Genomic DNA, 25,607 nt, shown 5'->3' with positions numbered 1-25,607 from the left:
AGCCACTTCACAAGCATACAGGTTGGTTCATTATTAAGTGCTCATTATCAATTATCAATTATCATTCCATCGCCCACGTATACAGCTAAAAGAAAGAACGAACAAATACATGGCAATGGAAAAAGAAAAGGTGTGGGTTTCCTTGGAGGAAGATGACAATATCAATAATCAACTTTTGCATAAACATACTGTACAGTCAATACCAACAATTGAGTAGACTACACTGGGAATTTTTTGAAGGGTATATTCACAAGAGATGACATCCTCCTGTACACAGCTTAGCATCTTAGTTTACAGCAGAGGTCGTTGAGCGCAGCGTACAAGGGTGCAGCCGCTTTTGGCCTGTCTACGGGACCGAGAAGAATGTCAGATGTTGTGAGGTAAGGATCACCGTAGAAGCGTAGATTAGTATCCATCCTTGTCGCAACAATATTCCCTTCCAGTGAGACACCAACGAATGCACCTGTTCCACCAGTTTCAGAAATCTGTCAAAAAATAAAAAATAGTAAAAAATATTTTGTAATCGACTTTATTCATTATTTTTTGAAATTTCTGTATGTTTTTTTATATTTAAATTCATATGATCATTTTGTTTTTTATTTTGCAGTGTATAAATGAATGGTTTAATCCAAAAGAACTAAAACCCATTAAATCTTGTATAGAATTTTTTTTTGCAAACAACTGAAAACCAACAATACAAACAGAAAAATGACAACATAAACAAACTCGTTTTTATAATTTGTTTCTTTACTATGTAAAAACAAAAGTAGAAAACAGAAAACAATAATGATACCAAAAAGGCCCTTAGCTTTTTGAGGAATAGGCACAAATGACTTTGGAAAACCTAAACAAGTTTTGAGTATCTCAACCAAAGTCTGATTAGTCTCATTAAGAGGGGACTGTTATTATTCCATTAATTTCTACCATCTGAAGTTCAAGATCTATGTTCTCAACTTCTGCATTATCTATCTGGGCTTTAGAAATTTGTCAATCAATCAGACAAATGGAATGACAGTCAGCTGCTTTTAGAAAATGAACCCACGAGGTCAAGAATTTTGACTATTTCACTGTTGGATCCAAATTATTGAAAATAGAAGATATTATATCAGAGTTTAGCAACTGGTAAAATTATGAACTCATTACTAGCAGATACTAAATAAATAAATAACCATACATACTTCATTTTTGTACCCTGCTGACTATAGAAATCATTTTCAATATACTGATCCATCTAAGAGATCCGCACAATCACAAGTTATAAGTGGAAGGTTCTAATTCCTAATAATTCACAAAACAGTAAATTTCAGCCAAGATACCATACCTTTGCTACAACTGTAAGTATAGCACATGCCAGAACCCTTATCTCCGGCACGAAGGTCCGCTTCCAACACTCTCCCAACAGGTCCTGCTGCAGCACTGCAGCCAGCCCCAAAAGAAAAATGCATGCGACTGCTAAATGTCTTCACAGCTCTAGAATCATGAAGCACAATTATGTAGTCCAGGAGCTCACCCCCAACCTGTGCAATATAACAAGGAAATATAAAAGTTTTACTTCTAACAGAAAACTTAGAGCTCCTGCCAAAACTGTTTAAGCCTATGCAGGGAAAAACTAAGTTGAACAAGCAAATCAAACAAATGAATCGTGAAACAATTAATGAACCATGAGCCAGATATGACACTCAGAAGAAGACTTGGATAATGATTCGTGACAATATGACTTCATGATTTCACTTGCCTTCCCTTATGGGACAATCTAGAGATTATCTCTCTCAAAGATCCCCCCAACAGCTGAAACGAGGCACAAAGGGAAGCCTATCCCATGGCATAATCAATGACAACAATAATGAAAGAACATAATGATTTGGGACACCGTCAGGAAGCCTAAATCTAAAGCAGATTTGGGGATAGAGAGTTTACTGTTTAAGAACATCTCTTTAGGGGGTACATGGTCATGGCATTTTCCTTTAGAGGTTGAATGAAAAAGGTTATTAAGAGTAAATATGGACTCCATAGGAATGGTTTGGACACCAAAGTTGAGGGGAGGGAGGGGAAAGGGGAGTATTTCTCATGCTAGTCTTTGGAAATCTCTATCAGACAGGGGATAGACCCCTTTCTTGTTTATAGTGCTTTCAAAAATTCATGATGCTCCTATTCTACATTTCTATCATCGACACTAACCTTTCTCAGAATCTTCTTTTCCTTTTCGTAGTACTTGAATCTCAATTCTCAATAATAGGGAGCTGGATGAATTCAGTGCCTCAAGTTCAATTCTTGATTCTTTTTCCCAGGATAAGAATTTGGCATTTTGACCGTTACCTTGTGTACCAACTGATTGTCCTTCCCTCTTGAATAATCTATTGGGGAGGCCAAGGTTCTTCTAATGTTTAAAGCTTTTGTTTGGTGCATTGATATAAACAAGTTAAATACTAATGACTGTTTGCAGAATCAGCGGCCTAATCAGGCTTTATCACCTGATCTTTGTGTGTTGTGCAAGCAGAATAGAAAGACTGCTGCTCAAACTAATTCTGCGTTATTCTTTTACTTGGATATTATGGAATTATCTTTATTTTTCTCAGCAAAGAGAAATTATATTAAAAAAGGCATCAAGGGGATGCCACTCAAGTACAAAGAAACAATGAGAAAGCAACACCCCTTACTGAAAAGTATCAAGAAAATTACAAAGGGGTCCCTTTCAACTAGCTCAGAATGCCAGCTAGAGATCACAGCAATCCAATGTTCCATGACAGCTTGAATAGGAGAGAAATTCCTTGAAATTCTGTTCTATTCCTTTCTCTCCGCATGGCCCAGCAAATAGCAAAGAGATCTTCTCTCTTTTTAGATCTGAGATCCCCTCCCAAGCCCACAGTTCACCTTCCATTGCAATTGCAGTGACCCATTTCTGATTTAAAATGGAGATGGCTAAGCTCCACAATTTCTTGGTCCATGAACAATGCAGGAGTACGTGATCAACCGATTCCTCCTGCTCCAAACCAAAAAAGCATCTATTGACAAGAGGGAGACCTTTTTTCTAAAGATTGTCTATATTAAGTATTTTTCCAAGAGTAGATTCCCATGATAAAAAGGCAACCCCTGAAGGGGTTTCCTTTTTCCGAATCAGCTTCCAACGGAAGTTAGTGCTGCTCCCAGCCAGGAAGTAAGGTGTTTATAGAAAGAGCTGACAGTGAAGTTCCCAGCTTTACTCGAAACCCATTTGGGCTCATCAGAACTGGCCTGACAATGAGACTTGTAGAGACTGCTGCAAAAATCCGTAAGAATATCAAGTTCCCAATCAAAAGCATTTCTATTCAAAGCAATATTCCAAATAATTCCTTGACTGGTGAACTCCCAAGTGTTGGCCAATAAGGGCATCTTTGTTGCTCGCAAATCTGAAGATGGAAGGGAAAGAGAAGCTGAGGGTAAATGTTGGGTTAGTGCGTGCACTGTGGAAGAGATATTTCTTATCAGATTTAGAGGCTTGGCAGAAGGAAAGATGTTAGAATTTTATGCTTTTGAGCTTTAATGGCCATAGTGTGGTGCATCCAGTTAGAAAGGAATAGGGGAGTCCAAAATTTACTGAAAACTCAGAACCAGAACAAAACTGAACCGTTTTATGTTTCAGTTCAGCTTTCAGTATCAGTTTTTTATTTTTTTTAAAAATTAGTTTCCCTGTTTTGCAAGGAAAACTAACCAAATAACTGAAATATAAATATTAATTTGCATTTTCTGTTTATAAATGCTTTCTCCCCTCGTACAAATTAATACCAGTACCATCCCTTTGAACCAGACTCAGGCTACCCAATTATTCCTCTTGGGTGCATCAGGTCCTTATAGGGGCCCAACAAAGATAACATATTGATTGGATCAAGCATTTGATATTTAAATTTTTTTTTAGACTAGTTTAAAGATTATAAAAACTGAAAAATAACCAAACCATTTTGATTTTTACAAATTTGAAAAGCAGTTATCAGTTTTGGGTGAAACCAAACTGAACCAAACCAATTACAACCCTAGAAAAGAATTTGAAAATTTTCAGGGTAAAACCTTCCTAGGGTGTTCACTTTGGGAGAGAGTGGTCTTTCTATGCCTGTTTTTGGGCATCACTGGCTGGTGCTTTACCTGCAGTACCATTGTGTCATATTCAGAATGACTGAGGCTCTGTTATATTGATTATTGATGCATCCTTTTGTACTATCATTTTTTCTTTAATGTGTGGATTATTGATCCTCTGCTTTCTACATCCTTTGTTCCTTTAATAAAATTATTTTCCTATCAAAAAATGAAAAATGATGTATGATGGGTTCACACACATACAAATGGCCTATCAGTTAATTCAGCACTAAATCATAAGGCCAAATATTGTATAGCAACTTCAGAGACTTTAACCTGCCAAAAGATGGAAGCTTTGGAGAAAATGAATGGGAATATAAAATTTTGAGACTGGGAAATGGTAAAAATAGGAGAAGCATGCATTAAGAATTAAGATGTATATGGATTCATAAAGAAGACCAAATATGATAAGTTAAAGATCACTACTCTAACCCACATGACAATGCATAAATTTGAGAAGTTAAGCAACCAATGATCTACTAGGGAAATGTCAAGAAGCATAAAATATATGCATTTCTTCTTGTCTAAGATAAATACAAAACAATGATATGAATTATGATGTCCATAGAGACATTAATTTTAATGAAATATAACTGAAAAATAACTGTCAGATCATAAATTTCACCATATCATAGATTTTTTATGTGTCATATCGTAAAATTCAACATATGATAGATCTTTTATGTGAGATAACAATCCTGTGCGATATGAGTGCCATAAAGTTCAATATCATAAACTTTCCCTGTTTCAAACTACTTACTACATGCTATACATGTAGAGCTCATTTAATCAAGAAGTCCAGTCCAAACTTCTTCCCAAAAATAGATGCATATTTCTCAAATAATTTTAACATATTCATCATCAAAAAGTTACATCCCACCAAAATATTTTTTAAAAAAAAATGATTAAAACAGTGCCGCATCTTTCCATTTTCTACAGTTCTCTAGCCTAAAATCTACCTTCTCTCTGTATTTCTTAGTTCTTACTTTAAAAATGACAACAAAGATCTCTTTGCTTTCTCTCCTAATATTATCTTTTCCTCTATCAAAAAAATTATAAGGAAAATAAATTTAAGTTTAAAAATAAAAGTATGTGAATGTAGCAATAAGAATGGAAAGATTTTATTCTTTAAATAGAAAAGTGTGGCATATTAAGCTAGTATGCTTACCTGAGCACCCCATCCTAAACCAATAGAAAATATAGCTGACGGTGCAGACCATGATCCATCTGCTCTTCGTGCAACAACCAAACCAGTACCAAGTTTGTAAGCAACCAGCATTCCAGCTTTAGCAACAGTTAATATTGCCAAACCCTTGGCTCCTTTCAAAACTGCTGAAGGTATGGATTTCTCAGGGTTCAACCTAGCCACCTGTCCATTTCAAGGGAACTTCTATAACTGTCAGTTAAAAAAAAACTACATTTTCTTGTTTCTTAATAGGATTCATACTTAGCACAAAAGGCCGCCCAGCATAACTGTCCATTCAAACAGAAGAATTCAATGCCAGAATATTAATAATTGAAGATACAAGCAATCAAAGTATCATTTTTAAAGTTGCCAGTTTCGGTCAACACAGACTACAACAAAACCAAACCTTAAATCCCACTAGGTGGGGTCGGCTATATGAATCATTTTCCACCAATTTATGCAATCATGGACCATTTCTTTTGACAGATTTAGGGCTGCTACTAAATCCTTACTCACTATCTCCTTCCAAGTTATTTTAGGTCTACCCCTACCCCTTCTATTGCCTCCCACAGTAACTAACTCACTTTTCCTCACTGACGCACTATGTGGCCTACGTTGCAAGTGCTCATACCATCTGAGTCGTCCCTCCCTTATCTTATCTTCTATGGGAGCTATACCTAACTTGCCGCGAATATGTTCATTCCTTAATTTATCGTTCAACGTTATACCACTTATCCATCTAAGCATTCTCATCTCAGTAACTTTTACTTTTTGGATATTCTGTTTCTTCATCACCAAACATTCTGATCCATATAACATAGCTAGCCTTATAGCCATCCTAAAAAATTTCCCTTTTAAGGGTATTCTACGATCACAAAGCACACTCTTGAAGCACTACTCCATTTTACCCAACTTGCTTTAACTCTATGCATTACATCATCTTCAATTTCTCATTCAGCTTACATAATAGATCCAAGGTATCAAAATCTACACGTTCTATTTATTTCTTCATCATCAAGTTTAACTTTGTCTCCAATATTCCTCCTATTATTACTAAAATTACATTCAATATATTCTGTCTTTTTTCTACTTATCCTAAGGCCTCTAGATTCCAAAACTTCTCTCCATTCCATAATTCTAATTCAGCCTCTACTCCCCCCTAGTTTCATCAATTAATATAATATCATCTACAAACAACATACACCATGGAACCTCATTTTGAATACTCTTAGCTAGTTGGTCCATCACTAAAGCAAGAAGATAAGGGCTCAAAGCATATCTTTGATGTACCCCTATGGTGATTGGAAATTCTCTAGTTTCTCCATCTATCCATCTGTAGTGCTTACACTAGTTATTACTCCATCGTACATATCCTTAATGACATCAGTATACCTACTACATACACCTTTTTTTTTTCTAAAACCCACCTAGAACTTCCCAAGGTATTTTATCATATGTTTTCTCTATGTCAATAAATACCATATGCAAGTCCCTCTTCTTTTCCCTAAACTTTTCCATTAATATTATTAAAAGATATATTGCTTCTATGGTAGATCTCCCAAGCATAAAACCAAATTGATTTTCTGATACCTTCATTTCTAACCTTAATCTTTGTTCAACTACCCTTTCTCATAATTTCATCGTATGACTCGTAAGTTTAATTCCACGATAGTTATTACAATTTCGAATATCTCCTTTATTTTTGTATATAGGTATTAGAATGTTTTTCCTCCATTCATCTAGCATTTTCTTAGTTTTTATAATTATATTAAAAAAATTAGTTAACCATATAATTCCGTTATCACCTAAACATTTTCAAACTTCAATTGGGATATAATCCGGTCCTATAACTTTCCCATTTTTCATCTTTTTTAATGCAAACTAAACTTCACTAACTCTAATTTTACGAATAAATCTCATATTTTTAGTCTTTTGTTCATTTGGCAAATATAAGTTTAAGCCTTCTAGTCATCTTTCTTTAATGTCTTCGTCCTTAACCAAGACAATATCATCCTCACTTTTTATACTTTTACATTTCCTAAGTCCTTACTCTTCCTTTCTCTAACTTAAGCAAGTTTAAATATATCTCTTTCCCCTTCTTTTGTATCTAATCTACATACAAACTATTAAATGATCTATATTTAGCTTCACTAACAGTCTTTTTGCATCTTTTCTCACCTCCTTATACTTCTCAAAGTTATCCATGTTTCATTTTTATCATGTTTTATACTAAATTCTTTTTGTCTTTACGGCCTTTTGATTTTTATCCCACCACCAATTTTCTTTACTATTTGAGAATCTTCCCCTTGATTCACCTAAAATCTCCTTTGCTATCTTTTTAATAGAGCTAGTTAATCCACTCCAAAGAGTATTTGTATCTATCCCATCCACTATAGTCCAATCCCCATCTCTAATCATTTTATCTTTAAATTTTATTATATTTTCTCACTTTAGGTTTCACCACCTAGTTCTCTTACACTAGTTTATTTTATCATTTTTCTTCCATTTTTTAATACATATATCTAACACTAAGACTCTATGTTGTGTGGTTAGGCTTTCATCTGGAATAACTTTACAATCCTTGCATGATAAGCGATCTACCCTCCTAGTTAAAAAAAAAATCTATCTGATTTCTATTTTGTCCACTTTTAAAAGTTATTAAGTGTTCTTCTCTCTTCTTAAAGCAAGTATTCATTGCACTAAAATTATATGACGTAGCGAAGTCTAAGATCATCTCCCCAGGCTTATTTTTGTCTCCATATTCATATCCTCTATGTATCCTCTCATAACTTTTGTTATCTCTTCCAACATGTCCATTCAGATCTCCTCCTATAAAAATTCTCAGTCCCTGGTATGCCTTGTATAATACTATCCATATCTTCCAAAAATTGTCTCTTAAGATTTTCTGCTAAGCCTACTTGAGGAGCATAAACACTAATGATATTTATTATCTCTTGGCCCAATACCATCTTGATTTTTATAATTCTATTTCCTACTATGTTTACATCAACAACGCTATCTTTTAAGTTTTTGTCTACAATAATTCGTACTTCATTCTTATGTTTTTCTTTTCCAGTGTACCAAAGTTTAAATCCTAATTTATCAATTTCTCTAGCTTTCTCCCCCACCCACTTAGTTTCTTTAAGACAAATTATATTGATTATTCTTCTAATCATTGTGTCCACAATTTCCATGCTTTTACCCATAAGTGTCCCTATATTCCAAGTTGCTAATCTAATCTATATAATTATGGTTAACAGGCTTGTTTGGAGGTGTGCAAGTGGATAGGCACGCAAGTGTCAATGTGTGATTATGGCCTGCTCAAAGCCCTATGTGGATTTGCCCCTAGACTTAAATCAGTAACAAAACCAGAAGACATGGTTTATCTAATTTCTAACTAGAACTTAGAGCAAGAGAATAAACATATTATTTAAAGTAATATAACATGTCAATTTTGAAAATAGAAGTTTGCTGAGCATAATTTTACCTGGCAATAACTCTTCAATGTATTACATGATTTGTATATCTCATGTTCCATTGACAAGCCAACTGGAAGATTCAGCCACCCTCTAGTACAAGTCCAATCCATTACATCATGCTTAGCAACCTGTGCAGCATTACTGATGGTGTTAATCAGGATTCCTTGTAAGGGATCAAGCCTATCATAGCAAGCATCACACACTCTCTGTGGATTTCTTTCTCTAAACTTAACAGGTAATAGGCACCTCCCCTTTGAACATGCTCTACAGAATATCCCTCCACAAAAGCGACAATGATGTCTGCCGCAGGTAAGGGCTGTGAATGGAGCAGTGCACTGCATGCAAACTGTAGCGAAACTGTCTGGAATCCACTCCGGAGGATCAGCCTCCAAAACCTCTTTGTAAGCTCCATAGTTTATCCCACTTGGCTCAAGAAGTGGAGGGGCACTTGGTATGTAAACAGAGGAAGTCAAGACACTGTCTCCATTCTTTCCAGACCCAAGAAATGAAACATTAGAACCAGAGTACTGCAGATCTCCAGTATCAGTAGATGTTTTATTCCAACCAGTTAGAATTGCAAATATCCCACTCAACACATTTTTCAAGTTCACCTCTGGCGGCCTATTATATTGCACCAGATCACAAGGTTCCTCACTTGAATCATATCCTCCATCCAGAAAATCTTCAGATTCAACAGAAAATTGGTATGGTTGATCCTGCGTCAAGGCCTTTGAACCTGAGGGGGTGGTCATCCTGCTTTCTGCCAAAGCCCAGACTGAATCACTATAGTCATCATCATACTGGAACTTATCATTATCCCTTTTTAGCTTAGAAAGTGAAGAGTATGAAACACCATCAGATGTTGCCATGAGCTACCACAGAGTTAATATTGAATGCAGCAAAAAGTTGTACTGCAGTTAAAACAGGTCACAATCAAAATCTTAATGAAGCATAAAAATTAAGTTCCAAATTGAGAAGAAACTAAAGCAGTTGATTACAGTGAGCAATGTCTTTTGTACTTGTCAAATTGGTCGAGTCAAGTCAAGTCAATAGGTAACTGAAAACAGAGTCAAAAATTTCCAAATAATAACTATTTAACAAATCACCTAAGAAAAAATGATTAATGCCACCAAGGTGGCCTAGCATGTTTAGTATTTCATCTAGAACAGGCAACCACAAGCTCCAAAATAGAAGTAAGGTTGCTTTAGAGCATGGTTTTAAATCGCGGTAGCAGGTAGCCTAACGTAACGGTAACGGTAACGGTAACGGGTGTAATGGGAAGCGGGAGTAGTGGATGTTACATAACGGGAAGCGGGTGTAACGGCCGTGAATTTCTTTGAAGCACACACAACCTTGTGCAAATTAGCGTACTCACATATTTTAAGCTTTTAGCCCTTCTTAGAAAGAGTTTTAGTGTATTTTGGATCCTTTAGTTCGAGTAACTAAGTTATTTGGTAAGGGCAACAAGTTTACATTTGTTTTAAACCACAATTGATAAAAAAATTACATGTGTGTGCGTATTTATACTTCTCATTGTTCTTATCTATGATAAATTCTTATGTGTGCTAAATTAATTAACAAAACAAAATACATTATACACTGCATTAATCTATTAGACACATAAGACATACGAATAATACAAGTATAAAATAACTAGAAAAGAAAGAAGGTTGAAGTTGAAAAATATAGAACATAAATATCGCATTACTAATATTATCAAAATAAAATATTTTCCTAACAAGTGTTTTCAAATTGTTAATTAATGCATCTATTGTGATTATTTAAAGAAATAGTAAATTTTGTATCATTGCCATCCTCTTCATAATCTTTTCCCCCTCTTGTCACTTGGTATATTGAGAATGATATATGAAAGAGAGGGAAAAAAGTGAGAAGAAAAAGTAAAAAATAAAATATTTTTTTGGTGTAACAGTCCTGTAGCGGTTACATAACGGCCATAGCGGCCTTTATGTAACAGTCGCAGTCCGTAACGGCCGTGATTTTTCTTCACACCGATTTCACAGTATGTAACGATATCGGTAACCCAAAAAACCATTACGTAACGCCGCAGCCGTTATTTAACACCATACTTTAGAGTGAACATGCTACAATTCAAATCCCTCAAAGCAACTAGAAACAGCATCTGGGAAAGAAGTAACAATGGCAACCATGCCGTAAGTCCCTATAATTCATTTTTGTTTCTTTATTTGTACCCTGCACACATCCCCTTAATTATAATACTACATAACACTCTTATGGTGGATGCTTATATATTTATTACCAATTACCATTTAAATTTGCTTTTATGGAAAATTTTCTTTTTCTTTTCTCTTTTTTTTTTTTTTTTTTTTTTTGTGTGTGTTTTTGGGTCAGTAAACAGAATTTCATTAATGGTCCATTTGGATCGAACATTATGTTTGGGGAAAGGAAAGAAAAATAAGAAAACAACTCATTTTCTATTATATTTTCTCTTGAAATTAAATAGTAAATACTATTAAAAATATAAATTTGTTCTAATATGATTAAAAGTCAAGAAAATTAGCATGATGCTGCTCGAAGACAAACCCCTTCATCCACAACCCTATTATTCTTAATGGCGTCGAAGAGCTTGATGAGCAAGATATAATCCAAGGTCTTGATGATGAACAGAGAACCAAGCTAGCTATGCTTAAGAAGGAACTAAACGAGGTTATTAACCTTGAAGAAATATCTTGGAGGCAAGAATCCAAAGCCTCATGGCTCAAGGAGGGGGACCGTAATACAAAATTCTTTCGTCGAATAACAAATGCTCATCGTAGAAGTAACACCTCATCTAGCATTGAAATTGGGGAAATCACCTTAACCAAGGAAGAGGATTTTAGGAAAGGTATTTATGGTTTTTATAAAGACCTTTGCACTAAACTCATGACTTAGGCATACAATGAATCGCATCAATTTCATATCTCTCAATTCTCTCACTGCGGTGTGGCTTGATAGACCCTTTGATGAAGCAGAAGTCCTCCAAGCTATTAAAAATTGCACTGGGGATAAAGCACCTGGACTAGATGGTTTCTCCTTGGCCTTCTTTCGAGTTAACTAGAGACTACTCAATCACGACATTTTCAAGGAGTTTCATAGATCAAGAATATTTGTCGGTACCACTTTTGTCACTCTTGTTCTAAAGAAAGTCCAGGCTTTTAACACCAAGTATTTCCGCCCTATTAACTTGGTGGGAAGCATTTATAAAATCATTGCCAAAGTCCAAGTTGAGAGGTTCATAAAAGCAATACCGAAAGTCATTGATCAATATCAACGTGCTTTTGTGGCTAGAAAACAGATTGTGGATGCTGCCCTTTTTGCTAACGAGGTGGTGGATGCCCTTCTGAAGGAGGGAAAAAGGCGAATAATGTGCAAACTATATATGGAGAAAGCATTTGATCGTGTCAACTAGAACTTCCTTCTATATCTCCTTAGGAAAATAGGCTTTGGGGAGCTCTGGTGTAGTTGGATTGCTCAATGTATTAAAACCTGAGTTTGATCGGGTTGACACTGATTTACTCAAAATCCAATTTAAGCCCCCTACCAGACCCAATGAGTTCATCAATTTGGTCCAACCAAGTTGTACCAGATGGTCTAGTCCAATTTTCCAATCTACAAAATCATACTAAAGTCTCATCCAATGACCCAAGGGCCATCGCACTTGCTTTTTAACTTCCAAGAGCTCATTTTGCAATAGATATCTAAATTGTCCTTCATCTAGACCATAGACTCCAATAACAATAAGAATCCACTTCAAGTTACCCTCTAGGTTCCTCAACATGTCGGAAACGAGAAAAAGCTTCTATAGAAAAATTTTCACTCCCCTCTCTTTCCTTTGAATGATATTATCCCATGTCTTCTCGAAATTTCCTTTGAATGTTTTTAGGTAAGCCTACTTAGCAAAAGCACTAATAATATTCATTATTCTTGCCCTAAAACCATCATAATCTTCATAATTTATATCTATCCCCAAATACTTTGACATCTACAACACTATCCTTGAGCTTCTGTCTAAAATGATGCTTGTCTTATGTTTACTTTTACCAAGTACTTGTCGCATCATCATGCCTTTTCAATTTTCTGAATTTTTTCCCTACCTGCTAAGTTCATTGTCGACAAATTATGCTGAGTCTTCTTCTAGACACTAGCAATATGTAACTATCTCCAAGCTAATCATATTCTATTGAAAACTAAATTTTACACCCACCCACATTCAACACAGTGTAAAAACCATAGCATGATTGACACCACTTCCAGAAATCAACACAAGCTGGCTCTATGTGATGCCCAAGCCCATCCTTTCCAACCTTTTTTTTACTGCCTGTGCGTAAGCTAATTCAGTAAACTATTAAGAGATATTTTTAATTAGCCAAGAAGGGGCGGTATTTATTTGTATCTCCAAACTATTTCAAATCTAAATGCATTTTAGTCTGGTCTGAACATTAATATCATACTATATTAGGTAGGCTTTCATGTTGGCCCGAAGTCCTTGACCATCCACTGACATCAGCACATGTAATCAAAGGCAGAAATGGATATCATAAAATGGATAAGCCAAGGAGACGAAATATAAGAAAATTTGTGTCAGAATGAAGATGTTATTACAAAAGAAATCCAAGAGTTTAACAAAACAAATAGAAGTAAAAAGGGGAACATAAAAAAAAAAAATTCAGATTGAAACTAAGCAAAAAATTCATAAACAAACAATAGACTAAAACGTAAAATTCGAGAAAACAAAAACAACAAAAGAACCCTCTTCGCTTCTTTTGGTGAGACTACACATGATAGGACAGAAGAAAAGCAAATATAAGAACAATATTAATGAAGAACATAACCGAAATATGGAAAAACAATTGTATTTTGCTTCCTATTAGGGCTTCCAAGGGGAAGCCTTTCTAGAAAGGATTCTCCCCGTAAGAAAGAAGATCTCGAAAAAAAAAACAAAAAAAAAAAAAAAAAAAACAAAACAAAATCAAAATTAAAGATTCCAACATTTTGAGAGAGAGTGGGGAAAGCAATCATATCTCAATAGAATTGGAGATTTTGATTTCAAGCGTTAAGAGCTAAAGGAAAGCAACTACACAAACAAGCTTTGGAGTTTTTGCATGCCTTCCAGTATTTGCTTAGCAACTTAGGGGCGTTTGATAATTCGTTAAAATCATGAAAATGAAAATACAACACAAGATGGATGAAATAATTTAAAATATAATAAAAAAAAATTATAAACATAATTTTTTTGTCTTCTCTGAATAAACTATTTAAATAATTATGTTTATGAAAATTTAATTAATTTTCTCCAAATAAACATTAAATAGTTTATGGCAACTTAAATTATTTATCGAGTTAGAAGTTAAGAACTTAAGTTGCCATAAACATAGCCATAAATATGTTTATGGCAACTTAAATTATTTTCTCTCAATAGATTATAAACATAAACTAAAATGACATTTAAAAAATTTAAATATATTTTAAACTAAACTATTTAAAATATGCTTTCTTTGAATAAACAAAAAAAAAATGTTTATAGCAACTTAAAATATGTTTATGGCAACTTAAATTTTTTTGTTTACATAATTTTCTAAGAAGTTGTGAGCTGCTTTCTTCCAGTTTAGAAGTTGCCATAAACATAATTATTTAAATAGTTTATTTTGAGAAAAAAAAATTTATGTTTATAATTTATTTTTATTATATTTTGAATTATTTTATCCATTTTGTGTCATATTTTCATTCTCATTATTTTAACGAATTACCAAGCGCCCCTAAGCTACTAAGCAAATACTGAAAGAAGGCGGCTCACAGCTTCTTTGTCTTTTGAAGGCACACAAAAACTCCAAAGCTCGTCTATGCAGTTGCTTTACATTAGCTCTTAGCACTCAAAATCAAAATCTCCAATTATACCGAGGTATGATCTCTTTCCCCACTGTCTCCCAACATGTTGCGATTTTTAATTTTGATTTTTTTTTGTTTCTTTATTTTTCGAGATTTCTTTCTTACATGGAGAACCCTTTCCAAAAAGGCTTCCCCTTGAAAGCCCTACTAGGAATCAAAATCCGATTGTTTTATCATATTTCGGTTATGCTCTTCATCAATACTATTCTTATATTTGCTTTTTTTCGTCCTATCGTGTAATCTCACCAAAAAAAAAAAAACGAAGAGGGTTCCTTTGTTGTATTTTTTTTTCTCAAATTTTACGTTTTAATCTATTGTTTGTTTATGAATTTCTTGCTTTATTTTGATCTGAAATTTTTTTATGCTCCCCTTTTTACTTCTTTTTTTTTTTTTTTTTTGGTAAACTCTTGGATTCTGTAAAAGTGTCTTTGTTCCAACACAAATTTTCTTATATTTCATCTCCCTGGCTTATCCATTTTATGATATCCATTTCTTTCTTCGATGACATGTGCCAATGTCAGTGGATGGTCAAGGGCTTGGGGCCAACATGAACAATCGTACCAAATATAGTATGACATTACTGTTCAAACTGGACCAAAATGCATTTAGACTTGACATAGTTTGGAGATACAAATAAATACCTCCCTTTCTTGGCTAATAAAAATATCTTTTAATAGTGTTCTAAATTAGCTAACTCACATGCAGTAAAAAAAAAATTGTAAAGGGTGGGCTTGGGCATCACATAGAGCCAACTTGTGTTGATTTCTGGAAGTGGTTTTAGTCATGCTATGGTTTTTGCACTGTGTTGAATGTGTGGGTGGGTGTAAAATTTAGTTTTCAATAGAATAGGATTAGGTTAGCATGGCGATAGTTATATATTGCTAGTGTGCAAGAAGAAGACTTAGCATAATCTACCCACAATGAACTTTGTAGGTAGGAAAAAAATTTAGAAAATTGAGAAGGCATGATGATGTGAAAAGTACTTGGGAAAAGTCAACATAAGGCAAGCATCATTTTATACACAAGCTCAAGGATAGTTTTGTAGAGGTCAAAGTAGTTGGGGATAGATAAATTATGAAGATTATGATGGTTTTAGGGCAAGAATAATAAATATTATTAGTACTTTTTCTCCTTAAGTGGGCTTACCTAAAAACATTCAAAGGAAATTTCTGGAAGATACGAGATAATATCATTCAAGGGAAAAAGAGGGGAGTGAAAAATTTTCTATAGGAGCTTTTTCTCGTTTCCAACATGTTGAGGAACCTAGATGATAACTTAAAGTGGATTCTTATTGGAGTCTATGGTCTAGATGAAGGACATTTTAGACAATTGTTGCAGAATGAGCTCTTGGAAGTTAAAAAGCAAGTGTGATGACCCTTGGTCACTGGAGGAGACTTCAGTATGATTTTGTAGATTGGAAAATTGGACCAAACCATCCAATTCGACTTGGTTGGACCAACTGGTCAACGCACTTGTTCGGGTAGGGGGCTTAACCTGAATACTGAGTGAACCAGTCAATCAAACTCAGGTTTTAATACATTGAGCAATCCAACTACACTAGAGCTCCCCAAAGCCTATTTTCCTAAGAAAATAAAGAAGGAAGTTCTAGTTGACACAATCAAATGCTTTCTTCATATCTAGTTTGCACACTATTCTCCTTTTTTCCCTCTTTCAAATAGGCATCCACCACCTCATTAGGAATAAGGGCAGCATCCACAATCGGTCTTCTAGCCACAAAAGCATGTTGATACTAACCAATGACTTTAGGTATTGCTTTTTTGAACCTCTCAACTAGGACTTTGGCAATGATTTTACAAATGCTTCCCACCAAGTTATAGGGCAGAAATACTTGGTGTTAACAGCCTGGACTTACTTTAAAACAAGAGTGACAAAAGTGGTATTGATGCAACTGAGAATCTTCTTGATCATTGAAACTCCTCGAACATGTATAAAATGTCGTGCTTGAGTAGGCTCCAGTTAACTCAAAAGAAAGCCAAGGAGAAACCATCCAGTCCATTGCTTTATCCCCATCGCAATTTTTAATAGCTTGGTGAACTTCTGCTTCATCAAAGGGCTCTCTCAAGCCACCCCGCAGTGAAAGAATTGAGAGATACAAAATTGATGCCATCCACTGTAGCTCTCCAAGTTGTGGGTTTGAAACATAATTTAGTAAAAGCTTGCCTATTCATTCTAAGTTGTGCTATGCAAGTTGAGTCAATCACATATGCTAGCCGATAGATGTTCTTTCTTTTTAAATAGAAATCAATGATATTCCTTTCACTTATATATTTTATTTTGCATGTATCTTCATAACAAATGAAATGTAAAAAGGTACCACTAGGATACTATAAATTACATGTTTTTTGTATGTATCTCTACTGCTGCGAACTTCTTTTGTCCAATCAAAAGGTTTTGATCTATGTTTAAACGTGTCATAACTGCAATAAATACACCCGAAATAAAAATTTATAAATATAAATCCATCAGAAAAAATTATGTAATATGAAATTTGTCTTCCAATAAGAGGAGAAAAAAAGAGTACAAGCATTAAGTGAACAGCAATTTAATCAATAACACATTAACACTGAACAAGACCAAAATATACTTTTTCAAACAAATAGAAAATACAAGGATGCAATTGAAGAGTCTTTCTCATCAAGGAAAAAACGGAAAATAACATAATTGGACTGAAATGTAGCATTTTTAGAACATTTAAATGAAATCAGAGACTCACTTCTATAGGCCGATCAACTGGAAATAGATTTATGGTGTTGGGGTTAAAACTGAATCCACTAGAGAAAGGCCATGTAGCAAAAGATAAAAAAACAAGTAAGCCATTGTGTAGCCAAATAATGAAAACGTCGAAATCTTTAGCAGAGTCAATGAATTTGGATTATTAAACTGCACATATACAAAATAAATTTCTGCGTGAAAATTTAACTAGCTTCTATTCCTTTACCTAGCTCAATATCCAAGAGAGGCAAAAGTCAAAATTTAGCCATGCCTCACAAAATATTCATTTTAACTATTAGCTAGCTTCTAGGTTTAATATTTCCTTCTAGGTGATCAAGAAATAATATATATTGATATATATAGATAGAATGAATTAAGTGAGAATGTAACTCATAGTGGATGGTGAGATGATGATCTACCTAGTACGTAGGTAGCTAGGATCACGCATGTTGATTAATTAGCTAGCAAAGTTACCTTAAGATTAAAAAAGGGAAGGTTGGTGGGAGGGGGAGTTAGATTACTTAATAAGAGGCAGCCATTATGGTTTTGATGGAGCCAAAGTGGAGAAATGAAGGAACTGATGAGAAGGGTATATACCATTTGACAAATATTATGGGTGAGAGGGAGGCTTAATCAGAAAGTTTGGTGTGAGACAGCATGCAAATTGCTGAACCTGCTGGTGATGTAGCAGCAACCAGAAAAAAAAAATGAAAATACTTAGTGCTATTTGTAAGCCATTAAATTTGGATTCAAAATCAAAACAAATGAGGAATCTTCAATCTCCCAGAATATGTGTGGAAGTTGATATGAGTAAAGATCTTCCTTAACTTTCTTGACTTATGACTGCCTGATGGTAGTGAATTGACTATTGATGTAGAGTAGTCTGCTAAACCTATGAAATGCACCAATTGCTAAATTTCTGGTCACACTAAAAACTGTTGTAAGAGGACCAGTATATGAAAGCCTAAGAAAAGCGGACTAAAATTCAAACCCCTGCAAATCAGGTTAAGGAAACCTCAGTGATTCATATGTTATCTACTGCACAAAGTAAGCAGGCTAATCCTACTTCAGCATAAGGTAAAGAATCACATGGTCTTCCTTCTGGTTGTTGTGTAAAGAGTTAGAGAAATATATGCGATCTAGTTATGAATAGAAGTGACAGCATGATTGTGAAATAAGGGAATTTGGAGGAAGCAAATAAAGGGAGAAGGAAGGGTAGACCTCTCAAAAAACAGGTTGAACTTGAGGAGTTAAAAACAGCTCTTTTCAAATAAATCTCTCCATTGGATGTTGGAATATTATTGAGTTAACCATCCTCAAATATAGCACCAAGTTGCATCAAAGAAGATACAGATACACCTGCAGATGTTGGGATTGTTTTAATGCCAGAATTAAGCCTAACCTTTGTTCAAAGGTTTTTCCAAACCGTGTTTATTTAAGTTAAAATAAACATTGTTTATTTTAACTTTTAACTTGTTTGCAAGTAAACATGTAAATTTATTAGTAGGCTGCAGCAGAGGCCACACTAGCCAGTAAGGGTAGCTGTCAGTTGTAACTACATGTTCGCTAAGTCAGGAGGGATACTAATATTCTTCTTCCACACCTATATTCCATGTATGGTAAATCCACATCACATTTATTGTGGCATATATTGTCTATTAGTAGAACTATGTTTTTTGACATGGAATATTATGTAGCTTCTTGATTGAGTTCTTCATATTATCCCATTTCATGCCGAGAAGTGAATATATGGTGCTCAGGGCATAGAAGTAGCATCACTTCAGTGCCTCACTTCCAGTTCCCCATAAGATGAAATGTACATAAAAATTGCAGCAAACCTACTCTAAACAATACACAGTTTGTCACTTGGCTTTCGTAAGCCCAACACTCAAATGTGCCTGAGGCTTGAGAACGAGATTCAGTTTTTTTCTTTGGAAAAAAACATTAATCGAGTAAGATATTCAGATATGATGCGGGTATTGTTTAAAAATGTGACAAAGAGTAATGTCCTATTTTTCAGAGGTGAAGGCAGCAGTTGCCATTTTGGGAGCTGAGATTCACAAGATCTCTCCACTAAACTCCTCAAATAGTTTTGTCCACCAGACCTGATTACTAGTTACATGTAGTACCTTGCTCACTTGCTGACTTTGTTAATATATTTATCACAAATTATTTTATTTAAACATATATTCAAGATTTGTTTGATGACCACATTGTGTATGAGCAGGATCACCTCATCAATATCCTGGGATTGGATTACCTTATACCAGTTGTGGGATTTGGTTTTGCTTACAAGAGATCAATTGATGTTGGTTTTTCTTGCAGGTAAAAATAATGTTGTTTTTGTCATTCTAGAATTCGTAATGAAACCAGGGATGAGGAGATTATCTAGATCTACATGGAAGAGATCATCTAGATCTACATGTAAGTACTGCTGGTGTCCGGTTAACATAAGAGTACTATCAGCTGAAAGCTAGAGAGGTTGTCATGTGACTCAGCAGTATATTTTCTGTTTGGCTAGAGAGAAATACAGGAGAGAAATATTGCATATACTTAATATCACATAAACTAGTCATCAAAAACATCAAATAATATGTGAATAATGAGTTTTTTTTTTAACCATACAAACGCACTATTGTTTTTGGTTGTTGGATTGTTTGGTGTTGATTCCTTAAATGTGCAAGACATAGGGTCAAGGAGCTAGCTAGCAACAGACCAGTGGAGACATGAAATTGACTCTTCTCCCTACCTAAATAATGGACAATATTAAAATTTGATGGGGAAATGAAATGGCATCCAACATTACTGAGATAAAATAATTGGTAATTAAACATCCCTAGCTCTCAGGGGCTCACTAATTAACTTTTCATCACCAAAGAAAAGGGAACCTGAGGAATCTCCCAATAGCATAATCATTAATTTGCAACCAAAGGAAAAATCATAAAACACATCAACTCATCAGGAAATTTGAACAACAAATTTGCAGTTAACTTGGCAAATCTAGCTCTTCGCTTCTAGCATGTCTTGTGGACAGTTCTTTTTCAAACAAGAAAGAGAAAGATTTTATGTAATATGGATGGGCTGGTGTGGCAATCTTCAGGGACCCAGGGGCTGTGACCAAGATCAAGGACTTCGAGCAACCACCTCTGAACATTTATTTTATGCATATACAATTGAAGAACAATTTAAGGCCTCGACAGTTTCAGGATTTTAGCTCTAAATTGGTTCCAATATTTTCAACACATTCACATATATTTGGAAGAATTTGAAATTCTAAAATGAAAGTATTTCCCAGAATTAAGCTACAATTCCAAACTTCACCTGCAAATCAGCACACACGACTTGCAGCAGCCAAACGCCACTGAACGGAAGAAAATCAGTTGCAAATCGCTCAAATTGGTCGATTTCTGCAGCGCAAATAGAGCCCGAAACAACAAAGAAAAGCCCTAATCACTGTGCCCGGAACACACCGCTTCCAACCAGATTTACCAGAAGCTCAATCCCTGCAAAGAGAAGCTGAAAAGAGAGGAGAAAGGGCAGGAAAAGTGTAGAGGGAGAGAGAGTGAGGGGAGCATCGACGAGAGTCGGGAACGAGAGGAGATGAGTGGAGAATCGGGGAGAGTCGGAGAGGGAGTTGGAGGCGATTCCTACCTTTGGTTAGAATTAGCTTTCCAACCTTCTTACAAAGGAAAGGAAATAAAATATTTTCCTTTATTTCTCTTTTCTATTAATTATTATTAGAAGTAAAATTCTATTTTTAATAATATTAAAATTTAAGAAAAATTAAATATAAATGATGTTAGAACAAATTTTTAATTTTAATAATATTTGGTATGAGAAAAGTATAATGAAAAACATGTTTTCAAATAAACAAAATTATGATTTTAAACATCACTAACATTTGTTATTTTCTTAACACTTAATTAGATTAGAATAAAATTTATTTTTAATAATATTTTTTATAAAGAGAAAATATAATGAAAAATATGCTTAGATCTTATTTTCATTTTCCTTTCACCAATCAAAATTTTCGACCAGATAAACCCCAAGAGTTGAGTTGTTTTTTTCTTAATTTTTTTTAGTTTTTGAAATTGCCCAGGATAAGTTTTTTAATTAATAAGCTAATTAATAATTTAAAATTGACCTACAGATAAAATTATTAATATTTTAAAATTATATGATAAATTTATAATTTATTTTTTATAAAAACTAATGAGAAATTAATTTAAATCTTCATAATTAAATTTTAATTTTAGTAATGCTTGATATATAAATAAAATATAATAAAAAAAATATGTTTCCTTCTTATACATTTTCCTTTGTCCAATCAAAATCTTTGATTTAAATGGACCCTACATATTGAGCTATTTTTTTCAAATTATTTTTTAAAAAAATTACAAATGCCCAATAAAATTTGTTTTTTAATAAGCTAATTAATAATTTGTAATTTTCTTATAAATGAAATTATTAATATTTTAAAATTGTATCATAACTTTATAATTTAATTTTTGTAAAAATTGATAATAAATTAATTATTTTTATAATTAAATCATAATTAGATTAAAATTCGTACAAATTTTAAAAACTTAATTAATCACTACTTAAGCTTGTAGGATGGATATGTAAATCAAACTTTGAGTCGATGTGTTTGGTGTTATAATAATTTGACAATGAAAGACTAATTAGTTGCATGGTCAATTACCACAATATTTATTCAAAATGCGATTTTGAAATTTTAAACTTTCCAATAAATTGTAATTTAATTGAGTTGATTAATATTTTGAAACTGGCCCATAAATAAAATTTTTAATATTTCGAAATTGTAACATAATTTTTAATTTAATTTTTGTAACAACCAATGATAGTTTAATTAAATATTCTATACTTCTATTCATAATTGAATTATAAATATTTGTAACAACTAATATAAATTGATTTTTACTATCCTCATTATTATTTTTTTTTTGTTCTATTAATTAGTGGAAGCACAAGTTTATTCATAATTATAATCTTGAAACGCCTCGTCTATTTAATAAATTGAATTTATTTCAAAACCACCGCATGAATTTATAATTTATTTTTTGAAACTATATGATAAATTTATAATTAAATTTTTGTAGCAATTGATGATAAATTAATTAAAAATGTTTTATAATTAGATCATAATTGTATTAAAATCCATGCAAATTTTAAGACTTAATTAATCATGAGATGAGCTTGCAAAGGTGAATATGTAGATTGAACTTTGAATTGATGTGTTTGTCGTTGTGATAATTTGAAGATGACAGACCAATTAGTTGCATGGTCAACCACTAAAATAATTATTAAAAATGTAATTTTAAAATTTGAACTTTTCAATGAATTTTAATTTAATAAGTAGATTAGCATTTTAAAACTGCAGCATAAATTTGTAATTTAATTTTTGCAACAACCAATGTTAATTAAATTAAAATTTGCTATAATTGTCAATAATAATTGAATTAAAAATTTTGTAACTGCTAATATAAATTGATTTCCACCATCCTTGTTACACTTTTTTTAATCTATTAATTAGTGGGAGCATGAGTTTATGCATAATTTTTATCTTGAAATTACCTTGGGGCATAAATAAAATGAATTAATTTTAAAAACACCTCATGAAATTATAAGTTTATTTATCAAAAATATGATAATAATTCAATTAAGTTTATTTAATTAATAATATATATTGATAAAAAATAATGAGTAACCGAACAAGATGATGAAATAAGTTGCTACTATTGCCCACAATGTCTATAAAGATACATCTTTAATATACGAAAGTGATTAATATATAAAAATAGCAAATAAGAAATTAATGAACTCAAACTCACAAATGGAAAATAGAATAGATAAGATTTATATTGAAAGAATGTGCAAAATAGGTCTTTTTTACGACATTCAAATCAACAATGTGACCTACAAAAAAAAAATGCAAGAATAACTCAAAAATCAACTTACTATCATTTAGAATAACTTATAGTGAAGAAGACATAAATAATATATTAGAGCGAGAACTCTTTGTATTTTTCAATTTTTTCACAATTTTGCTTTCTTTTTGTTCTTGATAGCAACTATATCCTTATATTGTGCCAAAATCTAAATAGAAAAAAAATAGTATAAAAATTATCTAAATGCATGCATCTAAGTTTAAATATACTATGAGCTATAAAAATTACTTCTATTGAAAACTATTCCAATATTTTCACAAATAAAAACCAATTACAATAGCTACACCTCAACAAAACAAAATGACACGATTCGACCTTCCTATTTGAAAATGTTCAACAATCCACATTGCAATGCATCCCCTACCAGGCTACCGAAAATTCCTTGTCTAACTACCAACTAGCAATTAGTTCAATTGAGAGCATACAGAAGCAAATTAACCATATACACTGCATTGATGTTGTTGACGTGCAGCGATTTTAATCTTCGGATCAACAAAATAAATAGCACAAAAAATATTCATAGAAAAAATGTAGACAAGAGATTTTACATAGTTCGGCAAGATTGCCTACGTCCACATAGCGTGCACCTGTAGAAAAATCTACTATGAAATGATGGTAGTACAAGATCTGATCAGACTCTCTCCGATCCTAGATCCCCTATACACCCCTTCACCTGTCAAACTAATGAAGAAAAAATCTTCCTAGAGAGAAAGCCCCCTTCAGCTCTCCTTGCGCAAAATGACAAGCAACACACACTTTTTCTCATGGCTTACAAACATATATATGACACCACGCAAGCGTTGGATTTAGAAACGATCCAACGGTTGTGATAAAAGTCACAATAAATAAATAAATAAATAAAACATACTTTTTTTAACAATCTCCACCTTGGCTTTTAATCACAGTCAAGCACAACATTCCATCCCCACGCTCTGGGATGCTCTGTCAATTGTAAGAACTCGAACCGTAGTATATGGATTAAATTGATTAAGAGAGGAGTAAAAAGGTAATTGTGCAGACTTCGTCGACGAGGCCATCATTTGTCGAAGAGGCCATCATTCGTCGACGAAGGCTAGTGGCTCCTCATCGACGAAATTCAGAGGCTTATCGACGAGAGAATGCTAAAAGTTTCAGAAAAATTGGAAATATCCGGCTCGTCGACGAGGCCACCATCTCATCGAAGAAGGTAATGGCGGACCCGTTGACGAGGATGCCAATTCGTCAACGAATCCACTCGAGTCAAAGGGCTATAAGTATCAGTTTCCATTACTTTGGAGCAAAATATCCTCTCTCTCTCTCTCTCTCTCTCTCTCTCTCTCTCTCTCTCTCTCTCTCTCTCTATAACTTGAAGAACTCTCTCTCTCTTGATTTCTTCGTCGTTCGTCGCCTGATTCGTAGATTGGACATTATTACGAGGATCAGGGAAGGATTCTCTACGTTTCTAGCAGATCGTAATTTCGTTTCGAGCGATTTCGGGTTTCGGGCTAAAATCGAGGTAAGGCTCGATTTTTGTTTTTGATTTAGAATATGGGTAGTAGTACGAATTGTAAGCATGTATTGTACTGTGGTTTGTAGATTTTAGAGTCTCGGTTCATAGTTTTGGGGACCATTGAGTTCGTAGTTGGAATTCAGGTTAAGGTAAGGGGATTCAGTTTTATCAGTTTATTTTCAAAATTAGGATCGATAAGCTTGTAGGCTACGATCATATGTATGTTTTGGTAACTTATTTAGGGAAATCTATCGGGTAAAATATGGGATTTTTAGGTTACAGTTTTCGAAAAAATTTGGGAATTTTGAGTATCATCTCTGTTTTGTTTGGAAAACCTTTTATTTTGTTTAAATTGTATTATTGAGATGACTGTTATCCATATTTGTATAAAATGTATACTTGAATTGGAAAACGATATGATTTGTCGTACACTTTTTTTCTATTAATTAGTGGGGGCATGAGTTTATGCATAATTTTTATCTTGAAATTACCTTGGGGCATAAATAACATGAATTCATTTTAAAAACACCTCATGAAATTATAAGTTTATTTATCAAAAATATGGTAATAATTCAATTAATTTTATTTAATTAATAATATATATTGATGAAAAATAATGAGTAACTGAACAAAAGAATGAAATAAGTTGCTACTATTGATGTAACGACCCAAAGAATAATGATATTTAAATAATAAAGAGGGGAAAAAATAGAAACAGTAACAGAAGGAGGCAGCCGACT

General features: G+C 33.5%; 1 protein-coding gene across 8 annotated transcripts; it reads right to left on the bottom strand.

Annotated features, from left to right (window-relative positions):
• Positions 1–6: 6 nt before the first annotated feature.
• Positions 7–21,121, bottom strand: LOC131149637 (uncharacterized). 8 transcript variants are annotated; one of them, XM_058100260.1, is made up of 6 exons: positions 20,731–21,106; positions 17,411–17,468; positions 8,781–9,683; positions 5,276–5,476; positions 1,322–1,517; positions 7–463 (listed from the first exon to the last, which is right to left on the bottom strand). In XM_058100260.1, exons 3-6 carry the CDS (start codon positions 9,639–9,641, stop codon positions 279–281), a joined length of 1,443 nt encoding a protein of 480 aa, XP_057956243.1. In that variant the 5' UTR covers positions 9,642–9,683; positions 17,411–17,468; positions 20,731–21,106; the 3' UTR covers positions 7–278. The 8 variants fall into 8 exon arrangements, with proteins under 8 accessions (XP_057956243.1, XP_057956248.1, XP_057956244.1 ...); XM_058100265.1 differs by having other exon boundaries at positions 8,781–9,599; positions 20,731–21,100; XM_058100261.1 differs by having other exon boundaries at positions 8,781–9,555; positions 20,731–21,077.
• Between the last annotated feature and the right edge of the window lie 4,486 nt (positions 21,122–25,607).

Source organism: Malania oleifera, chromosome 2, assembly GCF_029873635.1.
Source record: "Malania oleifera isolate guangnan ecotype guangnan chromosome 2, ASM2987363v1, whole genome shotgun sequence".
In the NCBI taxonomy this organism is placed as follows: domain Eukaryota; kingdom Viridiplantae; phylum Streptophyta; class Magnoliopsida; order Santalales; family Ximeniaceae; genus Malania; species Malania oleifera.
Note: the sequence above shows the minus strand (reverse complement) of the source record. Positions and strands in the feature narration are given on the sequence as shown.

What these genes read in the sequence shown, in the direction of transcription:
- LOC131149637 (XM_058100259.1), bottom strand. Translation starts at nt 9,641, where the DNA reads ATGGCAACATCTGATGGTGTTTCATACTCTTCACTTTCTAAGCTAAAA. An exon ending in GTTTAGGATGGGGTGCTCAG is followed by an intron (nt 1,518 to 5,275) that starts GTAAGCATACTA and finishes TATATTGCACAG; the next exon opens with GTTGGGGGTGAGCTCCTGGA. An exon ending in TACTTACAGTTGTAGCAAAG is followed by an intron (nt 464 to 1,321) that starts GTATGGTATCTT and finishes CTGGTGGAACAG; the next exon opens with GTGCATTCGTTGGTGTCTCA.